This window comes from Arachis stenosperma, chromosome 1, assembly GCF_014773155.1.
Source record: "Arachis stenosperma cultivar V10309 chromosome 1, arast.V10309.gnm1.PFL2, whole genome shotgun sequence".
Taxonomy (NCBI): Eukaryota; Viridiplantae; Streptophyta; class Magnoliopsida; order Fabales; family Fabaceae; genus Arachis; species Arachis stenosperma.
Window position 1 is genome coordinate 122,404,558 of NC_080377.1, and position 22,941 is coordinate 122,427,498.

At 33.9% G+C, this 22,941-nt stretch overlaps 4 protein-coding genes across 6 annotated transcripts; 3 read left to right on the top strand and 1 right to left on the bottom strand.

Annotated features, from left to right (window-relative positions):
* The first annotated feature begins 5,078 nt into the window (after positions 1-5,078).
* On the top strand, positions 5,079-6,556 carry LOC130933277 (transcription factor MYB111). Its single transcript, XM_057862849.1, has 2 exons — positions 5,079-5,341; positions 5,929-6,556. Exons 1-2 carry the CDS (start codon positions 5,079-5,081, stop codon positions 6,554-6,556), a joined length of 891 nt encoding a protein of 296 aa, XP_057718832.1.
* A 1,496-nt stretch (positions 6,557-8,052) lies between these two features.
* LOC130961663 (uncharacterized) lies at positions 8,053-12,501 on the bottom strand. Of its 3 annotated transcripts, none has more exons than XM_057887661.1 (6): positions 12,309-12,501; positions 11,546-11,689; positions 11,378-11,436; positions 9,455-11,287; positions 8,947-9,094; positions 8,053-8,832 (listed from the first exon to the last, which is right to left on the bottom strand). In XM_057887661.1, the coding sequence occupies exons 2-6, from the start codon at positions 11,664-11,666 to the stop codon at positions 8,171-8,173; spliced, it is 2,823 nt and encodes a 940-aa protein (XP_057743644.1). In that variant the 5' UTR covers positions 11,667-11,689; positions 12,309-12,501; the 3' UTR covers positions 8,053-8,170. The 3 variants fall into 3 exon arrangements, with proteins under 3 accessions (XP_057743644.1, XP_057743630.1, XP_057743638.1); XM_057887647.1 differs by having other exon boundaries at positions 8,947-9,097; XM_057887655.1 differs by lacking the exon at positions 12,309-12,501 and adding an exon at positions 12,220-12,273 and having other exon boundaries at positions 8,947-9,097.
* Positions 12,502-16,558: 4,057 nt separating this feature from the next.
* On the top strand, positions 16,559-18,342 carry LOC130962448 (uncharacterized). The gene is made up of 3 exons (XM_057888660.1): positions 16,559-16,974; positions 17,044-17,276; positions 17,822-18,342. The coding sequence occupies exons 1-3, from the start codon at positions 16,825-16,827 to the stop codon at positions 18,162-18,164; spliced, it is 726 nt and encodes a 241-aa protein (XP_057744643.1). The 5' UTR covers positions 16,559-16,824; the 3' UTR covers positions 18,165-18,342.
* A 3,062-nt stretch (positions 18,343-21,404) lies between these two features.
* On the top strand, positions 21,405-22,618 carry LOC130938348 (GATA transcription factor 16-like). The gene is made up of 3 exons (XM_057867149.1): positions 21,405-21,695; positions 21,794-21,928; positions 22,037-22,618. The coding sequence occupies exons 1-3, from the start codon at positions 21,675-21,677 to the stop codon at positions 22,322-22,324; spliced, it is 444 nt and encodes a 147-aa protein (XP_057723132.1). The 5' UTR covers positions 21,405-21,674; the 3' UTR covers positions 22,325-22,618.
* Positions 22,619-22,941: the final 323 nt, after the last annotated feature.

Genomic DNA, 22,941 nt, shown 5'->3' on the forward strand with positions numbered 1-22,941 from the left:
AACCCATTATGTTAACAGACAGGCTAGCTTATTTCAAGCATCATAGCTTGCTGAACAATTTATGTGTATTAGAACAAAGCAGTGGCCATTCATCATGATCAAATAAACTACAAGTGTTAAGATTTATTTAGGTTCAAGGGATTAGGAATTTCGAAACCTATGCAGGAAATTTTCTGAAAGGAAAGCAATTAAACTTGACCAACAAGTTGCAATTCAACAAATTTCCAAAGCCTAACATAACATTCTAGTTTACTTTCAGCTTCTTCATTCTATCACAACTTAAAATTTATGCTGCACACTAGTATATAAGAAGAAAAACAGATCTTGTCAATTATCTATTGTGGTGGCTGCATGATTTGTCATGGAAGTCACCAAATCATCGGTGTATATTGTCATGCCCTTCTCCTTCCTACTCTTACAGAATTGCCGAAGATTGAGTTATAACATGACTGCAATCTTAAGCATTCGTTTTACTAATAAAAAGGTTGCTATTTTCTGGTATTCAGGCTGACTTACTACAACATATTAGCCTTCATACGCTATTGAAATTAGTAGGGAACTTTGGTAATTAAGTCACAAAAATAAATACCATAAAACATATACGTATCTATGGGTAAAACAAAAACACGTAACTAGAAACATAAACAAATTCCAAGCATGTTGCCCAAACCAAATGAACGTCTTCGACAATTTTTGCTTTTAAAGCTTCAAACATTTGTGTCTCTACATTCTAGTAGCAATTTTCAGCAAAGAAGGAAATTATTCTTAAGTTTCTGAACCTAATCGAGGTGCTTCGGGTTCTGGTTTGCAGCTAATCAATAGACGTTGTTGATGAAGCCTCCACGTCTCTTACAGCTGCTTCTCTAGCCTTTTTCCTCAACTCTGCTTCTCTACTTTTCTTGTTCAGCAGCTTCTCTAGTTTTGCTATTCTTTCCTCTACATGGTCTATCAAGTTATCCATTCCCAAATGTTTTCCAACATCACTCTGCTTCCCGTCACCCGATCCCCTTGTAGCCTCCCCCGCTCTGATCCTAACAATGTGGTCATCAGCCTAGAGAAAGAACTTGCAATGTGCTTCTGTCACCTACAACGAATAGAACACAATTAATGTAAGGGGTTACAAAATACTCCAATTCAATATAATCCATGTACGTCACTGTAATTAATCCCTAAATTCTACATCTATAAAATCCTTTCAAATTTTAGCATCCATTTTTAATATCAGATCAGGTACCATGTCAATTCTTGTCACAATCATGATTTTTAATCTAGGTAGATCTATTTTGAATAAATCAACTTTTTCCCAATTCTCAGTCATTCATCAAAATTAACTAGCACCAATATCAAATCATATACAAAATCAACCCAATTTAACATCAAATCAATAACAAAGTCAAATCATTTTCATAACCAATAGGCATGCAATTCCCAACAATTCAAAATCACATCCACAACAACTTGAGCAAGGTGGATAATAACCAAAATATAGAGTCTAAAACTCCATTCCAGAAAATTCAAATTTTAATCAAATTTTAGCATAATCTTAGTTCTCATACATAAAGAATTGCGTGGTTACCTTTAATAATGGGCATCCAAAAAATAACCTATTTGGGTTGGTGTCTGTCTTCGATATGTAACTGATGGCATATTTTTCACAGAAGCATTTTGGGGCCACACCATCTATTACATCCTGAGGTTGCAGCGAACTTGAGGTTGCATTTCCAGATCTCAGTTCCCGTTGTCCGCCGGCTCCCCCTATGCCTCGTCTCGTGTTTGAGGAGCATGCATCACTGGCCATCGATCTGATTAACATTTAACACCACCGAAGGACAACTATCATCATCTATTGCATTCGAACTTGAATCAATCTTCTTCGATGAACGGTGATTACAGAAAGTGATTAACAAAACAAATCACGCAAATCGGCTAAAAAAACAAAAAAACGAACGAATGACCTAGATGAAGAAGCAGTAGGGCTTACAAGGGTTTTCCGAGAGCGTTCTGCACGTGGGTCGCCGGAACCTTGCTATCAAGGGGATGACTTACATTCTTCGACGGTAAATCACAGAAAATGACACCCGCGTAACCCTGGACGAAGACGCAGAAGGCAGGGTCTTCCACGGGGTTCGGAAAAATCTGTCCCTGACGATGACTGACCTTGAAATCAGAGGATCGAGGTAGAAAAAGAGGCTGTGGACATTACAGCGGTATTTGGGGAAGGTTTTGCGAGTGGGTCGTCGGAAAAATCAAACGCTTAAGTTAAGGGGTGGGTATAAGAAGCACTGAGGTAGATGAAGGAGCTGTGGATACTACAGGAGTATCTGGGGAAGGTTTTAGGAGTGGGTCGCCGGAAAAATCAAACCCATCACCCACAGGAAGGGTAGAGAAGAAGAAGAAGTGAGATCATAGAAGGGTAAAAGAAGCAGTGAGGTTGAAGAATGAAGCAGTTCTTTTGAAGTGTCTTTTGAGAGGTAGAAGAAGAAGCTGTACACATTGAAATAGTATTTGGAGAATGTTTTGATTTGTATGGTATTTAGGGAGAGATTTGTAAAATCAACTATTTGTGTATTGCATCAAGTATAAATAAGTTATGGGGTATAATGTAAATAATATAAAATACAATGTAGTGTGAAAACATTTAATGCATCAATTAATGAAAGGTTGAAAATTTTTTTGATCAATGGCTGAGATGAAGACACATGTTCAAGGGTAACTTACCCACAAAATTGCCATGGGTTTGGAAGAAATCACCCCTATTTCTAATGGTCCAGATTGGAACTTCCCCCAAATTTAGAATGTAGACACTACTAGAAACCATTCATTGTACTATTTATAGTATAAATGGAGAGTTCATATGAATTGTGCCCCACAATTTCTTTTTCAGCTAAAGGGAAGAAAGGCTAAGATTTTGTTAACCACCTCGAAGAATTTACTCGTCATTAATCATCAAACAACTACTTGCATGTGATTAAAACTGAAGACCACATACCCCAAGCACAGATTATTTTACGGTCGCTTAGGCTCACTGCATTTTGTTCCACTTACTAGATCAGCATTTGTCTTTTTGCTGAAACGTTTTCACCTGTCACAAAATAAACTGACCCAATGCAAGGGATGAAGATTCAAAGAATGATAGTAACCTTACTACTTGCAACGACTCCACAACTAAATAGTAAATAGCAAGTGGTCGGTTGTCTCCTCCTCCACTTGTGTTGTTGTGTTACCTAATATAAAAATAAATAAATAACTTATCTCACAGCAATTACTACGACAGAGTGGTTGTAGGGTCACTACTACTCACTGGAATTGGAATACATGTCACACGGTTGCATCCGTATCCCTCTCATATTAATATTAAATCCTTTCTTACTTAGTTGTATACGCTTGTGTTACTCAATGTTGACTAGAGTCTCTGAACTCTGAAGGATAAACATATCACAACCATATTATTGATGATGACACATTCACCAAGAAACTTGTTCACTTTAAACATTTCGCACTGCCTTCAATCTAAAATACGTACTCATGAAAAATATTAGATTAGTAAGAGTGAAGTAAATTCATAACTTTTACTACAAATCCTATTTTATTTTAAATACCATATTAGGTAGAAATTAATTTATCTTGTGATCTAATAACATCAATTCATAACTTTAAATTATGAACGTAAACTATAAATCAGAATGGAAGTTTAAAAGAAGTGGACCTATTGAAGGAAGGGTCCTATTTTCATTTTTTTTTTCCAGCTTTGTCTATAGGTAATTCATTTCAGTAGTTAATTATTTCCGACAAATATGTCAGAGGAATGTATCTATTCCTCTGCAGCGAATCTTACAAGGAACGAACAATAAAATCTTAGAGGGAAAAACAATCGTTTGATGCTAACTATTACCTAGAGTGTAAAGACTCGACAAGAATTCAATATAGCATGTAATTGCGATCATTTTCTAGTTCAAAAAAAGCATTTTCTATCATCATTATTCAACACAACAATGTCATGCTTAAACATTACTGATGAAAACTCAGTTTCACGTAAAATTGATAACTGAGAACAGTTAAATGACTAAATTGATTTGACTAAATTTTCATTTAACAGCTCTCAATTATCAACTTCACGTGAAATTAACTGCACCTGAGTTTTCACCAATATTACTATATTCATTCCTGACTAACCAATAAAGTTTGGACTAAGACATGGTATCATGATAAGTGATTTCAAACACATACGTAGTATCTGTGTATGAATAATCACACATGCAAGCATCTTCTAAGTTCTAACCTTTATTTATTAACTAGTACATTATTGTACATACAATAACATTCTTAATTTAACTAGTGATAGCAAGCTTTTTAATTTAGTTCAAAATGAACACTATATTATTTCGTTCTAAATTGTAAATTGTATTGATCATAACAAATATTAATGTACTTGAGAGAAACCAGAAAAGTTGGACATGTATATAAATAAGCAGACAAAGAAGGTGTATGTATGTGTGTGTATACTGTATAGTATTCAAGTCATAAACATATATAGTAGGTTTGATATATGTATGTGCGTGGAATGAATTGAATATTGAAACCCCATTTATTACTCTGACAAGGAGGAGGGCCTCTAGGGGGTAATAATAAATATATAACCGTAACATATACGGTTTTTATAAGTTGATCTTGTGGTGGCAAACTGGCTATACTAGTAGTAGTAGTAGTAGTAAGTAGTTTAGTAACCCAATCCTCTCATGAAAATGAAAAACGTTACATTACTTTCTTACTTACTTACTTACTTACTACATTGCTTGGAACAAACTCTATCATCATTTGTTATGCATCTCTCTGACAAATTCAACCTAAGACACTGTACTACTGTAGCACTTGCATTATATTATTCATCCTTCTGAGTTATTATGTAACTTACTTACCTACTTACCAAAGTAGAAACGTCAACATTGTAGCTAGTAGCTCATACTATGCATATACATATATATATATATATATATATATATATAGTTTCATTGCATTTGCATGAAGCAACTACTATCATCACTCTATTGGTAGGTGTTGTTAGCATATCATCATCAACGATGGGAAGAGCTCCATGCTGTGAGAAAGTGGGGTTGAAGAGAGGAAGATGGACAGCTGAAGAAGATAGGATATTGACTCAGTACATAGAAGAACATGGGGAGGGTTCATGGAGGTCGTTGCCCAAGAATGCTGGACTCTTAAGGTGTGGTAAGAGTTGCAGACTCAGATGGATAAACTACCTCAGATCAGATGTCAAGAGAGGCAACATCACTCCCCAAGAGGAAGAGATCATTGTCAAGTTGCATGCTGTTCTTGGTAATAGGTATATATATAAATATATGCTGCCTCTCTCTAATCACAACTTGATATGTTTAATTAAATTGTTATTTAATACCTAAAGATAAATGTTTGTGAATTTTCGCCCTTTAATTACAATACTACTTCTACTAGTTTTCTATTCCCTTTCCTTAATTATTTTATATTATCATTGCTGTTCAAAACATGCATGAAAAATTACTATCATAAATAATAGTGATATGCTTAATTAGCTAGCTTTGAGTGAATCCATAGAAGCTAGCACTACACATATAGAAGAAATCTGATATAGTGGAAAAGAAGCATCAATTATATTCCTAGCTAAGACTAATATGAAACATTAAATTAATCAAAACTGAAAATAAAATGATAATTTTTCCAAAGTTAAATTTTCCTCAGTTGTAAGTTCTAATAATAAGTTAATAACCAACCACCATAAGCTAATGCTAATGCAGGAGGGTATGAAAATTAGCATGTGTTTACAGTTGTAAAGAAATGAATAAATCATAATTTACCAAAGTAGTTTCTTGTATCTGAGTGGGAAATAGTTAATTCTATTTTGATGATGTTTTGTTTGGTATGTAATAATTGTAGGTGGTCAGTGATAGCAGGGCATTTACCAGGAAGAACAGACAATGAGATAAAGAACTATTGGAACTCTCATCTCAGGAGGAAAATTTATTGCTTCATGAAATCTTTGAATGATTATTCCTCCTTCCCTCCCACCATTGACATTGCTGCATTAAAAGCTTCCAAGAGAAGAGCACCTACTCGATCTACTGCACCTAATAAGAACTTAGAATTAAGGGACACAAAAGAGGTGATAATGCTTCAACAACCAAGCATTCAAAAGAATAATGGTGATCATGATGATCATGAAGCTTTTAATGATGAGGAGTTGGGAGCATATGAATGGTTAGATGATGAAATAATGAAACTTAGTTACATGTTTGAGGGTGGTATGCTTGTAAACTATGGTGATAATAATAATGAAAATGATGAAGAGGAGAACAAGAGTGTTAGTGATTGGAACACTACTAGTGCTACTACACCTCCAAGTTCTTCTTGTTCTTCTTCTTCTGTGAGTTCTGTGTATGATTGGCATCATCATCATCATCATCATGATATCCAATTGGCAAGTAGCAGTGTTCAATCCTATAATAATAATCAATGGGACCTTTTTGAACAAGATCAGATCCCTACTACCTTATGGGGTAGGTAAAAATTGTATTTACCTAAACATTACTTTCATGGTCATTCATGTAATCATTTTGTCGTGTAAAAGTCAATAAAGGTGTATTATGTATGCATGCATGTATTAGTGTGTTCTATATGTTCCACAAATGATGCTAAGGTTTCTTGTTTAGAAAGCTGTTATAATATGAGACATAATTAAGGGGTGTTTTCTATTGCCTTTTATTTTGTGCTGGAAATTGTCTAAATTTTGTCCTCTTTATGATTTTGGGAATACACTATTTTGTGTTTGAAAATAATAAAGTTTTAGTTTCTTTTAGCCAATTTTCGGCGTATTTTTTTTTTTTCATTTCTAAAATTAAAAGTGAAATTCGAACCGAAACTTTTTGGTGAGAATAAAAAGATTATTGTCAATGAGCTATAACTCAAATGAGATAATTTCTCTATACTCACTTAGAGATAGGGAGTTCGAGATCTTCAATTTTTTTTATATTGTTTAATTTTTTTTAACAAAAAATCACGAATCAAAAAATTCAATTTGTATTTTTAAAAATTAAGAATTTTTTAACATTGAAATCGGACACTCTAATTTTTATTTTCAAAATAAAAATTAAAATCGAACTCTTCGATTTATAATTTGTCTTTCTTACTCAAATAAATCGAACAATCCGATTTAATTAATATCAATTTAAAAAAAATAACTTCATATATATAAAAAAAACTAATTTCTAATAATAAAGTACTACACATATTTGATCCATATTAAAAAAATTAGCAGTTCATTTTCGACTTCGTAGAGAACATCTATAATTAAATGTACCAAAGCTAAGGAGTGTATAAAAAATTTGTGTGCATGAAAGCTACCTCAGCTTCATGAATCATGATAGTCCCATATTAATTCCCTATAAATTAATGTACATAGATAACAATAATCTTAATGGGCACTCGAATTCCGTTTTTATGAGAGCGACCTATGACCAATGTCTAAGTCTGAATAGTATAAGGGAATTGGAACTTAATTTTATCCCTTTTTATTTATTTAAGAACTGGAATTGTGTAAATGCAACAAAAACAAAAACGATTACAGTTTATTAGTTTAGTTGATGTTATATCCAAGAGTCACCAAACAATAAAACCGAAAAGAATTCAAGTAGCATTTTAGTCTCATACACATATCCCTCTCTTTGTGATTAATTAATTATCATAATCTATATTCCTATAATCCTATATAAAGTAGTTGAACCACTTTAATTTTCATTTGGTCATAATATTTATTGCTCATAATATCCCTGTGATAATACTACTTTACACACAAATTTTTAAAACAGGTTCAATCTTTAATTTAGAATAGAATGATTTAAATGTTATTACTATCTTTTAATAACTAGCCAAAAAGATGAAATAGGTACCTATTAACTATTAAGCCGCAAGTTTTAATAAGACATAATAAATGTTCAACTTCACCATAATAAACTTTTGTACCATGCTATGATGTGGTGTGACATGAACGAAACCAAGATTGTTTTAGACAAGCAAGACTGAACAAAATGAAGAACTTGCTATTTCCATGAATGAACCAATAATAACTCAGAGTTTCAGATAATAAAAACAATAATTTCATGGCCACTAAAAAGATCAGGGGTTATAATTGCAAGATATCAGCAACAACATCATCAAGCAAGGAATTCAGTATCTGATCCTCAACCTCTGCACCAAGTTCAAATGCATCAACCTCAAAATCTAGCCATCTTCCAAATTGATGGCTCATATCCTTGTCCACAAGCTCATCCACCATGGAATCTCCCATCCCTCTCCAGCTTGAAATTTCCTTGTACACTTCCTTTGCCAACCATTCATTTCTTCTCACCATTTCAGTCCCTTTGGCCCACATTTCATATCCACCATTAACACAACGCCTGCATCTTAAGTCCAAATATTCACTCACACAATCAAATATCACTTTCCTCCTTATCTTACATTCTCCACCATCACTCTCATACCCTGCTTCTCTCTGGCTTTCCAACTGGTTGAATAGATGAGGGTTCACAATTTTGTGAGAGCGGCCGGAAGCGAAGTCCATGTACATTTGTTCAACATTGCATAATATCTCTTTTACATAATCCAACTCCCATGTGGTTGATAATGCACTTGTGCTTGTGTGCTCCTTATTTACCATCATAGTCCTGGTTGATGTTGAACAAGCTGAATCACACAACTCTGTATCAGCTTCTGCAGAATAGAACTTCCCTGAGAAATTCAAACCATGAACTTCCTGTGCTTGAGCAGATAAGCTCAACTTGCTACCTGAAATAGATAGAGTCAAGATTAGCACTCTGGAATTGCAAAATAACAGATTATGAAAGAGGGAATATGTTGGCTATTTTTAGGCATGATGAACATAGATAGTGCTGCTGTTACCTTCTGTGCTAGTAGCATCGGTGCTGAATGAAGATTCAAAGGTTGCTGCTGAAAATGAAGGTTCAAGAACAGAGATTGGACTTGGCAATCGACAATTGAATGAATGTGGTTCTACAAGATTGCTCTTGCACTCTTCCATCTTATCACCCTGCTGATATTTTAAGTTAGTTACCATTCAATATTGAAAGCCTAACAGGGAATATATGCAGAATTGCAATCGTACTTCCTCATTTCAACGGTAGGGTAATCACTTGTAATGTCAACTACCCAGTTTCATTTTCACATTAATAAATGACATTCACACAGATTTGGTTTAAACAAGTAACACAACTCTATACAGCAAAGCAACATAGCAAGACGTTACTACCCCTGTATTAGCCTTTCTCTTTTTGGGAAATCGGAGGTAATAAAAAATATGCTTAGAAACATAACTATGCTGCTGATATTGTTCATGCATGCTTGAAAGGGGAAACAAAACAAGCCAACAAGAGTTAATATTGTAACATACCCATAGTCTATGTTTGGATGATAATTCAGGAAGACCTGTGAAAGAAACTGCAGAATCAAGGCTTCCGCATAACTTATCAGCTAAAAGCAGGTCCTGGTCCCTCTTCAGTTGCAACTGTGGAACGAAGTTAACTGAATCGGGCGTGGTCACCACATCTTTTGATTGTGGTCCTGTACTAGAAGATGGCCTCACTTTAGAAGAGTCATCACAAGAGTACTCAAGTCCATTTGTCAATTCCCTCAACTTCTGTTCCAAAAGAATGCCTAATGCATCACCACCAATCACATTGTATGCAATGGGAGACCTTGCATTGTCTGTGTCAAGCAGCACTCTTTTGATGTGATGGTCAAAGGGAAGTACACCAGTTTTCATGCCAGATTTTCCAGATGTTTCAAAACTGGAATTGTTTCTCGCCAACGGCGTGGTGAAGGTGAAGGAAACTACATCCATGTCTTTCTTTTTTACTTCATCATCACTATGGCGCTTATTACTTACTAGACTAGACTGAACAGGCCTCTGAGTTTTATCAATAAACAAATTATCAACAACCCTATCATTCCAGTCCCTATCTGTGGACCTCTTCTTTCTTGGGAAATTGTTTGTGTGGGTATACAAAACTTCCTTTTCACTATCTGTCAGCTGTGTGGCCGATTTTTTGGAACCAACTTTAGATTTTGCAGGTGTTTTACTACTAGAGCTTCTATGACACCCGGAGTCCCCCATCAGAGATTTTCTACGGTGTGAATTTGAAACTATTTGCTTTGATGGTTGTTTGTCTTTCTCAATTGAATGGTTTTGTTTCAGATTATTCTGCTTGAGAACACCAGAAGCGTTCTGACTAGAGGGCTTCTTATGCAAACCTTTTTGAACATTTGCCCTGAGAGGCTGGTGAGTTTTAGCATCAGAATCTTCTTTCTGATCCACCAAACTTCTTCCACCACTTGAGTTCAAGCCTTCCCTTCTTTGAACATTCACTTTTGCTTGGATGGCAAGGGAAATAGACTTCCCTGCATTCTTCACAGACGAATCTTCTTTTGCTTCGGAAGAAGATCGGGTGGGAGCATCCACGGACCCATTCCAGCTTTTGTTCAAAGATTGTCTCTTTAGATACTTGACAGAATTAGATTCAACTGACCTCTGAGAAGGTTCAGAAATCCTGCTAGTTCTATGAGAAACTTCCCCTTTTTCTTTGAGATCTCTAATTCTAGGGGGCATTGAAGTTGACCCAACTAGAGGACCTTTCTGTGAAGCCTCTGCTTTTTCTTTAAGATCTCTTACTCTCAATGATACTGATGATGATGATGCAAGGTGTGCTCTAGCCTTTGTAGTAGCTTGGGGGCTAGGTTCAATAATTCTTGCAGCAGCCTCCATTATATAAGCAGCATTATTTGTTGGAATAAAGCCAGGACTCTTAATAGGGGACAAAAGTTTATGGTGTGTGACAGGAATTGTTTTAGCCGCTTTGGGAGGCATTACTTCACTTTGAAACTTCTCAATTGGTCTGCTAAGGTTGTTCTGAGGCTTTGGCTCAATGAAGTTTCTAGAAGAGCCCTCAACCTTTTCAACCAACTTCCCGGAATACAGGTTCTGATGGCCATGCTGATGATTGAGATTAGTCCTCCAGTACTGCACATCTTGAAGGGATCGGCTATCAAAATATGGGGAAGAATATGGATCATGAAAACTGGAAGAGGGCAAGGAATCCAATCCCATAAGCCTAGCAACCACACTAGGTGCCCTTGTTCCGCACATGTCGTCATCTGTAACGGATGAAGCATAACTGTGATCACTACTTCTAATGCTTGCTCCTACTCCAATCTCATCTTCATCAGCCTGGAATAATCAAGCAAACAACTATCAATTTCTTCCATAACAAAATATAAATACTGAGAAAACAAGTGATAGTGATAGTGATACTCCCACCAGATAGGGCTGCATCATTGACAAGTTGCCATCAATTTTTCTTCTCTGTTTCAAAGATCCTGCAGATGATAAAAGAAAAGGATACCAAGATAAAAGTGAATTAGACAATAATTGACACGAGACATAAACACTCATTTGTATTCGTATTCAATATAAACAGACAAGTACCTGGCAAATCTGACTTGGTTGCAAATAACTTCTTCCGTGATTTCGAGGTCCAGTCGAATAACCGGAAAAGACCACCAACATACCCACCTTCACTTTTTGTCCCTTCTTTTTCAACTCCCATTTTCAAAGCCAAATCCAATTGACCTTCAGGACATATTAGATCAACAAAGATGAACAATTGAACATCATTGATCAGGCAAGAAGAATAATAATCTACAATCCATCTAAAGAAGCACAAAGAAAGCATGTTTGAATTTTGAATTTGAATCCTAATTCATAGCAGAAAACAAAGGAACATAACTATTTATTATGATTTAGGAGCTAATGCAGCCTAAACCAAAACATTGCATTGCAGCAATATTGCATATAAAACACAGTCGACAACTTTTCGATAAGATTATTCAGTGCATCTCTAAATAAGGATACAATTGGACCGAACTAAGGTCAAGGCAAATTCACTTTATAGATCAAAATCTGCTTTTCTCTAAACCTCCAACCTCTTGGCTTGGATTAACTGACACAACACCAGAAACAAAATTCTCACATTGATCCTGAATCCTAGTGCTTCTGATTTATGAACTGATGATAACTTATCACTAAGCAACTAATCAATAGAGATACACATTGGTTACTTAAATTCAGCTGATCAAATAGGAAAATCTGAAGAACCTAACCTGAATTTGAGGTAAAATAAAGTGTAAGGAGTAAGGTCCCATTAAAGGAAAGAATCAAACTTTAAAGTGGCATTGATGCAAGAGCTTACAAATAAGGCAAGAGATGAATCAGCAAAGCATTGGTTCCTGAAGCAGCGTCCACCACCAGAACAGCAAAGAGATTTCGAAGGTGAAAAGGAAAAACTAATTAATTAGTTCATTCATGAGAAAAATGAATGAATTGATTTTTGAGGTGAAGAAGAAGGGAGTGTGTGAATGTGATTGTGAATTGTGAAGGGAAGCAAATCGAAATAAGAGAGAGACAGAGAAGGTGTAGTTTAACGTTGGGGAAGGGTACAAGTACAATAATTTTTGAAAAATAAATAAATAAATAAATAAATTATTTGTTTTGTTTTGGTGTAGGAATTAGGAAAAGAAAAATAATGTATTGGGAATTTGGCACTGGCATTGGCATAGGCATAATTAATTAAATTGAGAGAATGAAAGGAGTTTCATAACGTCTCTATTGTATTGTATGGTTGGTTGTGGAGAGGGATTACATTTCAAAATTCAAATTGCCAAACAAGGCAAAGTGGTCCAACGAGACCGGATTGCACCGCAATGTGTTTCGTTGATTGACGCGCCTATCGTTGACTGCCACGTCATCCCATTATTTTTTTCCCGGAAAGAATAACTTGGGTTGCTTTGGCCCATTATGTTTCATTGGTTATACACTTTGGGCCCTTTATGTTCGGGTTTCCATTAAAATAATCTTATACGGTTCACCCAAAAAATAAAAAATATTTCACTGCATTTAAATATCTAATTACGGAATAATATATTAATAAAAATAACTATTTTTTATGTTAATTACATTAATAATCATCTTAATAAACTGATGTGAATGTACTATTGTGTAAATGCATTATACTATCACATTGACTAAAAATAATTTTTCAAATTTTTAAATTACTCTATATCCAACTACAATAATTTAAAAAATATTTATAACCTCTTATTAAATTAAAATAAAAAAGAAGTTAAAAGTCTAATTTTTTTTGGTGTCTAAACAAAATAAGAAAACAAAGTAAACTAATTGAATTGAGTTAGAGTAAATAATTTGTTCAAGATCTTTATTAGGAGAATTTCAAATGACATAATTCTGATAAACCAAACTTCCATAACGCGCTAACCAATTTGCAGCTTTGTTTGCTTCACAACCAACCCATTCAAAATGGACGACCCATCGTTTGGCCAAGAGCTCTTTAATCTTAGCAACTAGATCAGAAATATCGGACATGCCACCATGGACATTATAATACAAAAGATGCAAGATATCCAAAGAATCAATTTCACATAAAATATATTTAATGTCACACTCCCAAAAACTAGAATGAATTCTCTCCAAACAGCGAATAACTCACATCTAAAAATACTACCCGAACAACTCATCACCCAACGGTCATTAGAATCTCTTCTAAATAAACATATAGTTCAATTTAATAACTAAATAAACAAAATCAAAATACATCAAATGAACATTCTAAAAATATAAAATTTATTACTTATAAATAATACTTGAATACTTTATATCACGTACATTTGAAGCAAGTATCACCTAAAGATTGGTTTATTGTGGAAAATCCTCTGCTAGTGAAACTTGACTTAGTCTGCCTGGCACTTTGGCAGCAACTTGACACTGCTGCTATGTGCCGTTTTCTTTCTGCCATTATTGCAGCATAGATGTGATCTCAAGAGAGCTCTCCTTGCCAGTTCTATCTCCATATTGGATTTATTTATTTCTTCGAACGATGTTCCTTGGTTGTAGCTCTCAGGTTCTCTTGAACTAGTCATGGTTCCCAGTTTTTGAAGATGCAGAGCCAAGATGGTCAAAATTATTGCTATATATGATGCTGAGATCAGTGTCAAAGAATGCTTGGTAATTTATAGCATGGTAGGTGTCTATATTTAAAGTGGTTTTCTTATATATATATCTAAACAAGATGCTATAAGATTAAGATCAAGATCAAGCAGCAGGATTATCTGGGGTGCAGAAGCCAGAAAGAATCACTTGTGATATAATTAATGTTCATATTATCTGTGGAATATGTTAATGCTGTTTTACATATTAAGGAAACTTAAATGGTTGATTTAATTTTTAAGTAGCTACATGAAAACCGTGAATCAAGTTTAGTTAGGTAACCATTTTTGTTGAACAATATGAACAACCACCAATCAAATTAAAACACACCACACTTCTAAATTAACCCTCTAAATTTTAATATTAAAATAACCATCCGTACACTAGTAAAATGAACATCCGATATATCTATTGTTTACATTGTTTAATATTTTCATTGTTTACCTATACTTTTCCTAAAAAAAATTGTAGAATTGTTAAATTAGTTATTCTGCATTAAATCAAAGTTCACAAGAACACGACATAAGATCCAAAAATGCTATTATGAAAAAACGGGCCTATAGAGAAAAAAGATTCAAGATCCAAGGAATTTCGAATTCTTTGAAGTTTTGAATTGATACCCTGATATCGTCATATAAAATTTATTTTGAGACCGTAAAGGTTAAAATACATATAACGGATATAAAAAGAAAAATCATTATTCTAGCAAAAGGAGAAGAAAATGCTATAGGTACAAGTTTGGTTATTATAGTGACAAGATACATGAACCAACTTAACTATTAGAATATTTTTGTAGATACTTTTTCTGACGTAGTCTTATAGCTGAACAAGTTATTGGTTTCCATTATTTATCATCAAAGTAAAAAATACTCCAAACATTACCATAATAATAATGTGATGATGATGATGATAATAAAAAGCATAATAAAAGATTTCATAGTGGTTAGAGTGGTGGATATAAATTTGTTTTTATTCGATTTGGCAGAAGTTATATATTATTCTTGGAGTAGCACCAATGCTACCGACTTCACATTGCTATTTGTCAATTCCATATAGTTTGGCATCTATTATCATCACTTTTCGAAGCTTATCAGCAATTTCCACCTCATAAAAGTCATTTTTTTTTTCTTCAAAAGAGAGAAATAAAAAAAAGACTTTTATAGTTATGCCCAGCCAGCACTTAAAAAAAGACTATTGTTGAGGTTGTAAGATCAAGTAGAATAAGGAAATTGGTGTTATATTTAATTTGCTTCAAATCTGAATAGTAAGGGAGTACAACTTTGACCCACGCTTGCCTTGCCTTTCTTTATCTCCTCTGTTTGTTCATCAAACATTCTCTTACGCTGTTCACAACTTTTTGTTTTTCATTTCCTGTCTAAATAGGGAGAATATTATATGTTTAATACTTTAATCTGACTAGAATTCATAGACATTCGAAGTTAAAAAAAAAAAAAAAGTATAGGTGAATAATTTCTAACGAAAATTTTTTAAATAATTGTAATTAATAATTATTAAAATCAGATCTAATCGTTCAGTTCAATTAGACTAACTGAAAAATATCAGTAATCGATTTAAATCGATAAATTGGTTTAAGATATTTGATTTTTAAATTTTAACCGATTTAAAATAATAAAATAAAAATTTTTAAAAATAATATATTTATTATATATAAATATATTATTTTAACTAAACACTCACTTTGTAATTATTTTTTTGCAAAGTTGATAATGAAAATAATTAGATGATTTTGACAAGTTTAAATAAAGGGTAAAGTATTAAATTGGTCATCTATGTTTAGACATTATGTTTTGGTTTTTAAGGTTTAAAATATCTTATTTGAATAAAAAAAAGTTTTATTTAGCTCCAATGTAGTGTCACCGTGAGATCAAAATTAAATAATTAATGAAATGTTCTACAAGATAACGGTACAAGAACAAGGTCGATAATTTAGAGAACAAATACAAGTTTCAAAAGCACAAAATCAACCGTAAATGCATCAATACATTTATTTATTATTTTTTTACAATTTAAATGAAATATTTTCTATAAAACTAAAGAGAATTATAAATAAATTTATTGATACTTTGTGCCTTTGGAGCTTGTACTTGTTCTTGTACGGCTATTGTCATGTATGACATTTCGTTAATTATTTAACTTTGACTTTACGGTGTGACTACATTGAAACTAAATGAAACTTGTTTGGATTCAACTAAGACACTTTAAATTAAGGACTAAAACAAGATTACACCAAAATATGACGAACCAATTTAATACTTTACAACTTTACCCTTAAATAAATTATTATCTAATAATTTTCAATTTTCAAATTCATAGACAACTCCATATGAATTTCTGCGAGTTTGATAACCGATTCTGTTCTTAAAATGTTGTATTATATATAACGAATGTCGTTCATTGACCATGAGAAAGAGAAAAGTGAATTAACTGATGAATTGAGAAGAGGCATAAGAGGTTGAGGACGTGGTTGTTGTATGATGAGTCATGAGTCTAGCTTTATTTATTAATTAAGAAAAAAAATTGGCATGTGTGATGAGTGTGAATGCTAATTCGTATTAAAATCCACACACATATGACATTATATTGGGAATCTTGGGGCTTCATCAAGCTTCAAGTAACCTTTGCTCCAAGCAATTCTTCTTCCTTCATACAAATCCATCTCTTGCAAGACACAATTCAATTCAAGAATGGCAGTTACACATGCTGATCTCGAACCAAACACAGGGAACACATGTTTGATGAGCAGCAAAACTGGTGTGTTCCTCGTACTTCTCACAATCCTATTGGGACTCTCCTCCTTCACTCTCTGCCTCATAGCAGAAGCCACACGTTCTCAGGTACATAATAATAATCATCATATTAATTACTCAAATCTCTTAATTAATATATAATTAATGATATGGCAGGTGACATGGATGAACACAAGAAAAACAGAATGTGTATACAGAAGTAGCGGGAAAACGCCATTGGTATGTGCTGCTTGTGCTTTTGTTGTGCTAGCAATCGCCATGGTTATGGAACATACTTATCTCTTAATCACAGTTAGTAAATCATCGCCAACCTTACTCCACTTGGATCCTGAATCCCCTTCTGCCAACTCCTTAGCCTCCCATGCTGGATTTTTCTTCATCGCTACCTGGTAACACTCTTTCCTTCTTCATTTCGTGCTTTAATGTTCATTTCTAGTAAACTTTAGAAATTTAGAAAATCATATTCAAATTAAACCAGACTTCAATTAAATAACTAAACCTTAAATTTATGGTTGAAAGTAATAATGGAACTAGAATAGTAGAAGCGGAGAGAAGCAAGTAGGTGGGATTATTGGAGGAAATTAAAGCACATTTACTAAAAAGATAAGAAGGAATAAATGCTGATAATGATTTTGCATATGGTGCAATAATTCCAAAATTAAATAATTATAATGCAAATTAAAGAATTTACTTTTAATATATTACTAATATAAAATAATTATATATATTAATTATAAAAGATATAGATATAATTAAAAATAAATAAATAACATATACAAATATATAATATTAATTAGTTAATTATTAATTTTTAGTGTACATCATAAACTTTAAATTCTGAATGAAATGAAGCACTGTACTTAGGTAAGCATCAGTGAAAACAACATGAAACCTAACACGTGTCAGATTGCATATGTTGTTATGTTGGATATAGGATATGTTTTGCGATTGGGGAGATTCTGCTGCTAGCAGGAGTGAGTGTAGAATCAGGGCATCTGAAGAATTGGTCAAAGCCAAGACACACATGCCACGTCATCAGAAGAGGATTGTTCTCTTGTGCTGCTGTCTTTGCTTTGACCACAGTTTCCTTAGCTTCTGCCTTATACCTCATAGCAGTTCGTGCCCAAAGGTTGTCACGCCAACTAGAACAACATTCTAGAACCCAAGTTCTTCACACATCTGAAGCCATTGTAGTATTCCATGACCATGCCAATGCTTCTCCTTCTCCACCTCAACCAACGAAAGACACTACAATATTTTCCGTTTACAAATTATAGTAAAATTTGAGGTAGGTTTCACAGAGTGATTTATAGAGAGAGAAAAAAATGAGAGGAAATATGGGATAACATGATGAGTTTTGATCAAAATGCTAACTATGTAAACATCATTATTATAGCTGCTGATATATTGAGAAAGTCTTGAATCTTCTACAGAAGAAAGAAAAAAAAAAATCTTCCACTCGTAGGAAATTTCTGTGCTGGTATGGTCTTAAAGTTTATGTTATTTTTTAATTGAACAATTTAAAAGAAGGGCCAATTTTTTTTCTTTAACAATGGGCTAATACTATGTCATAACTAATTGAAATTAATAAATCAATGGGACGGTATTAAAATGATAAAACGGCTACAAGTAAAATCCAATTTATATGCCAAGACTGGGCTTGGCCTTAAAATTATAGCAACTGAAGAATCAAGAATGATTCAGAGTCTGTATAAACTGTTTGCATTCGTATTTTTTTTGGGTTTACAAAGGTCCCTAAGGCCCAAACAGAAACCTAAGCTAAAGTGCTAAACAGTAACTGGAGGGATGGCAACCCCCATATCATCACTCATAACTAGCCTCTGGTTCATCCTTGGAGGGGGGAATTCCAGTATTTAATAGAATTATTTCAAGTTTCTAGCGTATGAAGCTTGACGGAACTTTTTAGTTTATCTAATATTCAGGTCCAATTTAGTAGGTGACTAGGTATGTAACTTTTCTTCAACTTAGTCCCATTATTTTTCCGAGTTAGTGAGATATGGCTCAATGTTTGCATGTTTAAATTGACACTCTATTATTCTATCATAAAAAAATTGACACTCTATTTGCATCCATAACTAGAAAAAAAAAGCACTTTATTTGTGATAGTAGACTTTGATTGCAAGAAGTTTACCCATTGGTAAAGAATTTTGAAAATGAATAAATTGTAGTCCCATTTTCATCTTTTCAAGTTTTTTTTTTATGATGAACAATCAATATCTCCATCTGCATGATTGAAAATTTATAGATACTCTAAATAGAACTCTAAATAAACAACGCAAAAAATAATATTCTACCCATCATTAGACCGCACATAAATTTTTAGAAAATATCTCATTGATCAAGTATAAAAAACAAAGTATAAATAGAAATTTTTGTACTCAGTAAAAGAAGAACCAAACCAAATCCTAAAATAAACTTAGGTTCAAAAAAATCAGAATCAAAGTGAACAAAACAAACAAAGGCTAATCCAATAACATATATAGATTGCCAGAAAATGATAAAAAAAAATTAAATTTTTCGTCATTAATTTTGTTGAGTAAACGAAGAACCTTTACACCCATTCTCAACCTCCATGCTTCTTTATAAGCACTCTGTGATAAACAAAACGTCACTAGAAACACTTAATCTCCAACAACTTTTATTGTGTTTGACCCATGGAAGAATTTTTTTTTGTTTGTGTGTCTAAAACTCAATAGAGAAGGAGAAGACAGCTGATAAAAAAGAAAGGGTGTAAGGTTTCAGTATGGGAAGATCTCAAACGTCCTTATTTCAAACTTCTCGACGTCTTTTGGCTATGTTCAGTGTGGTAAGAGTTAGGTTACGTCATTAACGGCGTTGAGTTTAGGTGCCAAAAAATATATGAAAGACTAATATGGTGCATTTTCTCGAATATGAAATTCAAATGATAGCTATTAAAATTTTAGGGACTAAATCAGTACAACTTGTTAATCTTATAAACTAAAATGGGTCTTACTCCTAGTAGGTGACAAGGTGTGTAAAGAAAAGTCCTTTATTTATGATAATAGACTTTGGTTGCAAGAGTTCCATCAACTAATAAAGACTTTTAAAAGATGAATAAAATGAGTCCCATTCTTATATTTCTAAAATTTCTATGATGGAACTTTATGTCCATCAATACTTCCATCTCTTTGGTTGAAAATTTACAGGTATTCTAAATAGACAACACAAAAAATTAATGTTCTACCCATCATTAGACCACAGATAAACTCATTTGTTGCAAGAAGTCCACCCATTGGTAAAGAATTTTGAAGATGAATTGAGGCACCATGTATTGACAAAAAAAAAAGGAATTGAGGCACCATGTGAAAGCTTTCGAATTGAACCAATTTGAGCTCAATTGGCAACACTAAAGACCACTAAAATATAGCACGATTCCGTGGCTCATTCAACAAGCTATTTTACCTCCGGACTCAAGAATTTGACGCCAATCTCTTCATGAGCTCATTCTTCCATTTTTTCTTCTTGTTTTTTGGGAGGTTATATAGACATTTTTTATGGTTGGTTGTTGTTATTCAAGTTGCTAATTATCATATAAAAAATTACATAAATAAGTTCCCTTTTTTGCCAAATTCTAAGTCTCCCCCCTTTAACTATACATCTAATACTACTCTTATCAAATTAGCATTTCTCATGTACATGAAATCATGAATTTGAAATAAAATAAGAAATTGACCTAGTTGAGACTTGAGAATGGCCATTGCTTCGCAAAATATACATGATCCGTCGGTCAACTTTCCTCATGAATCCTAAATTCGAAATGGATTTTATGTTTAGAGACAGATAATGACAACCACCATCAAATAAGAACTCAAGGGGTGCAGATGACTGTGGTCAAGGGTTTGAGTCAGAGCTTTTAGCCTTTTACATATTTTGGCTTTACTAATTAAATCTATTATAATATACGATGTTGGTACTTGAGAATTAATATAAGGTGATCGGGTTTAATGATTTGTCTTGAAAGCTCCTTTAATTTTGTTTACATTCAAAAGTTGAATGAGACACATCACATTGTGAGAATAAGGCATTCTTTTTTCACACTGTCCTAATATGAATATAATAGAACCAAAGCTCTCATTTACTCCGAGTCCGAGAGCATTTAAGAAATATATTAATGCATTTTTCTATTTAATAAAATTTATTAGTTTCTTAATTTAATTTAATTAAATGAATAACAAAAAAAAGAAACCAATTAAATTTATAATAATTTATTGATTAACTATAAATTTTTAAATAAAGGTTAAATTCACAGCAAATTAATCTTTGTCTTATGAAACGAAGGATACCTGGAGGAGAAAAAAGACGCCATTTCCAAAAAGGACAAAGTTTAATAGTAAGAATAAATGGCGCGTATATATTGATTTGGGGAGTGATTTGGCGGGGGGAATGAGAAGGGCTTTATGGTAATTTTAGAATGCAACGGAGAGTTAGGGTTTTTGTGGTGGCCGTTTTATAAAGGGGGGCTCCTCTTTTTTATTTTTGATTAGATCTGCTGCGGCCGTTGCGCGTGTGTTCCCTTCCCTCTTTCTTTCGTTCTCTCTTTCACTGCCACACTCTCTCTTTCTCTTTCCTTTTCGATTCTTCTTCGCACACCACACACTCTCTTCACTCTTCGCTCACTCACTGCATGCCTCTTTGCTCTCCACTCACTCCTTCATTTCTCATTCCACTTCTATCTTCTCTTCTCTTTCTCTCTCTCAATTCGATCATTCCATTTGCTCTCAGATCTTGGATTCTCCTTTCTCAACATGGTGGATTCAACTGGAAAAGTGAGTACCTACTTACTCTACCTTCACGATTCATGATCCTCTCTCTTTGATTCTCAACTACTCATATCTGATCACCTTAATTTGTGCTCTGATTGCAGGGATCGGACTCCGATGATGCAAGCCCTAACTCCGCCGCCGCAGGTAAAAGTCCAACAACCGAGCAGAAGAAGACGTGCGCCGACTGCGGTACCTCCAAGACTCCTCTCTGGAGAGGTGGCCCCGCCGGCCCCAAGGTAACGCCGCCACCTACACCTACTGCCTCACCTTTCGTGATCTACCAGATCAGCTCACGGAAGCACTTGATCTTACGTTTCTTACATTTGAATGTGATGTTTTTTCAGTCTCTATGCAATGCCTGCGGGATCAGGAGCCGCAAGAAGAAGAGAGCCATTCTCGGAATCACAAGAGGAACCACCACCACCGACGATGTTAAAAAGGGGAAAAGAAGCAACACCGTCGCCAATAGTAATAATAACAAGTTTGGGGATAGCTTTAGTTTCAAGAAGAGGTGGATCACAATGGCGAGGCAGCGATCGAATCCTGCGCACACCCACAGGAACAAGTTGGGAGAGGAAGAACAAGCTGCTTTCCTGCTCATGTCTCTCTCTTATGGATCCGTTTATGCCTAAGAGAATCTCTTCAATTCTAGAATTATATTAATCAATTAATTAATTAATTAATCAATCAATTACTAAGAATATTGCAGCTAGCTTAGGCTATGATTAGATTTTGTTCTACCATGCACTTGTACCGCCTCCCCCTAACCCCCTTTCTAAGTGTATATGTAATTTGTTTCTATCGATCCATCTTGTTGAGTGTGTGATCATGAATTGTTAACAAAATCATTCAAGTCCAATTTTGGTGATTTACTTATCCTCGTTTCTCATGTTGTAATAAAATTTGACGCTGCGGTCCAATTTTTCCTTTTTCGTTTTCCTGCATTATCTATTCTATTGGCTCAATTTCTGCGGCGTTCAATATGAAAAAGCAAATGTTGCGCTATGTAATCTTCATTTGGAATTTGTATGAAATTGAAGCGAGTGTCGATTTGCTTGCTTGACAAAGTTGAAAAGGGCGGGATGCTTTACACATTAGATTTAGTTGATGCCATTGTCCAATGGGATTATTTTTTTGTTCAATAATAGTGCGAATTATTATTTTAGGAAAAAAGTATTTAACGAGAATGCTAGAATAGGTCGCAATTGGGGCAAAAACAAAACAAATTTGAAGACGAAAGAAAAGGGGA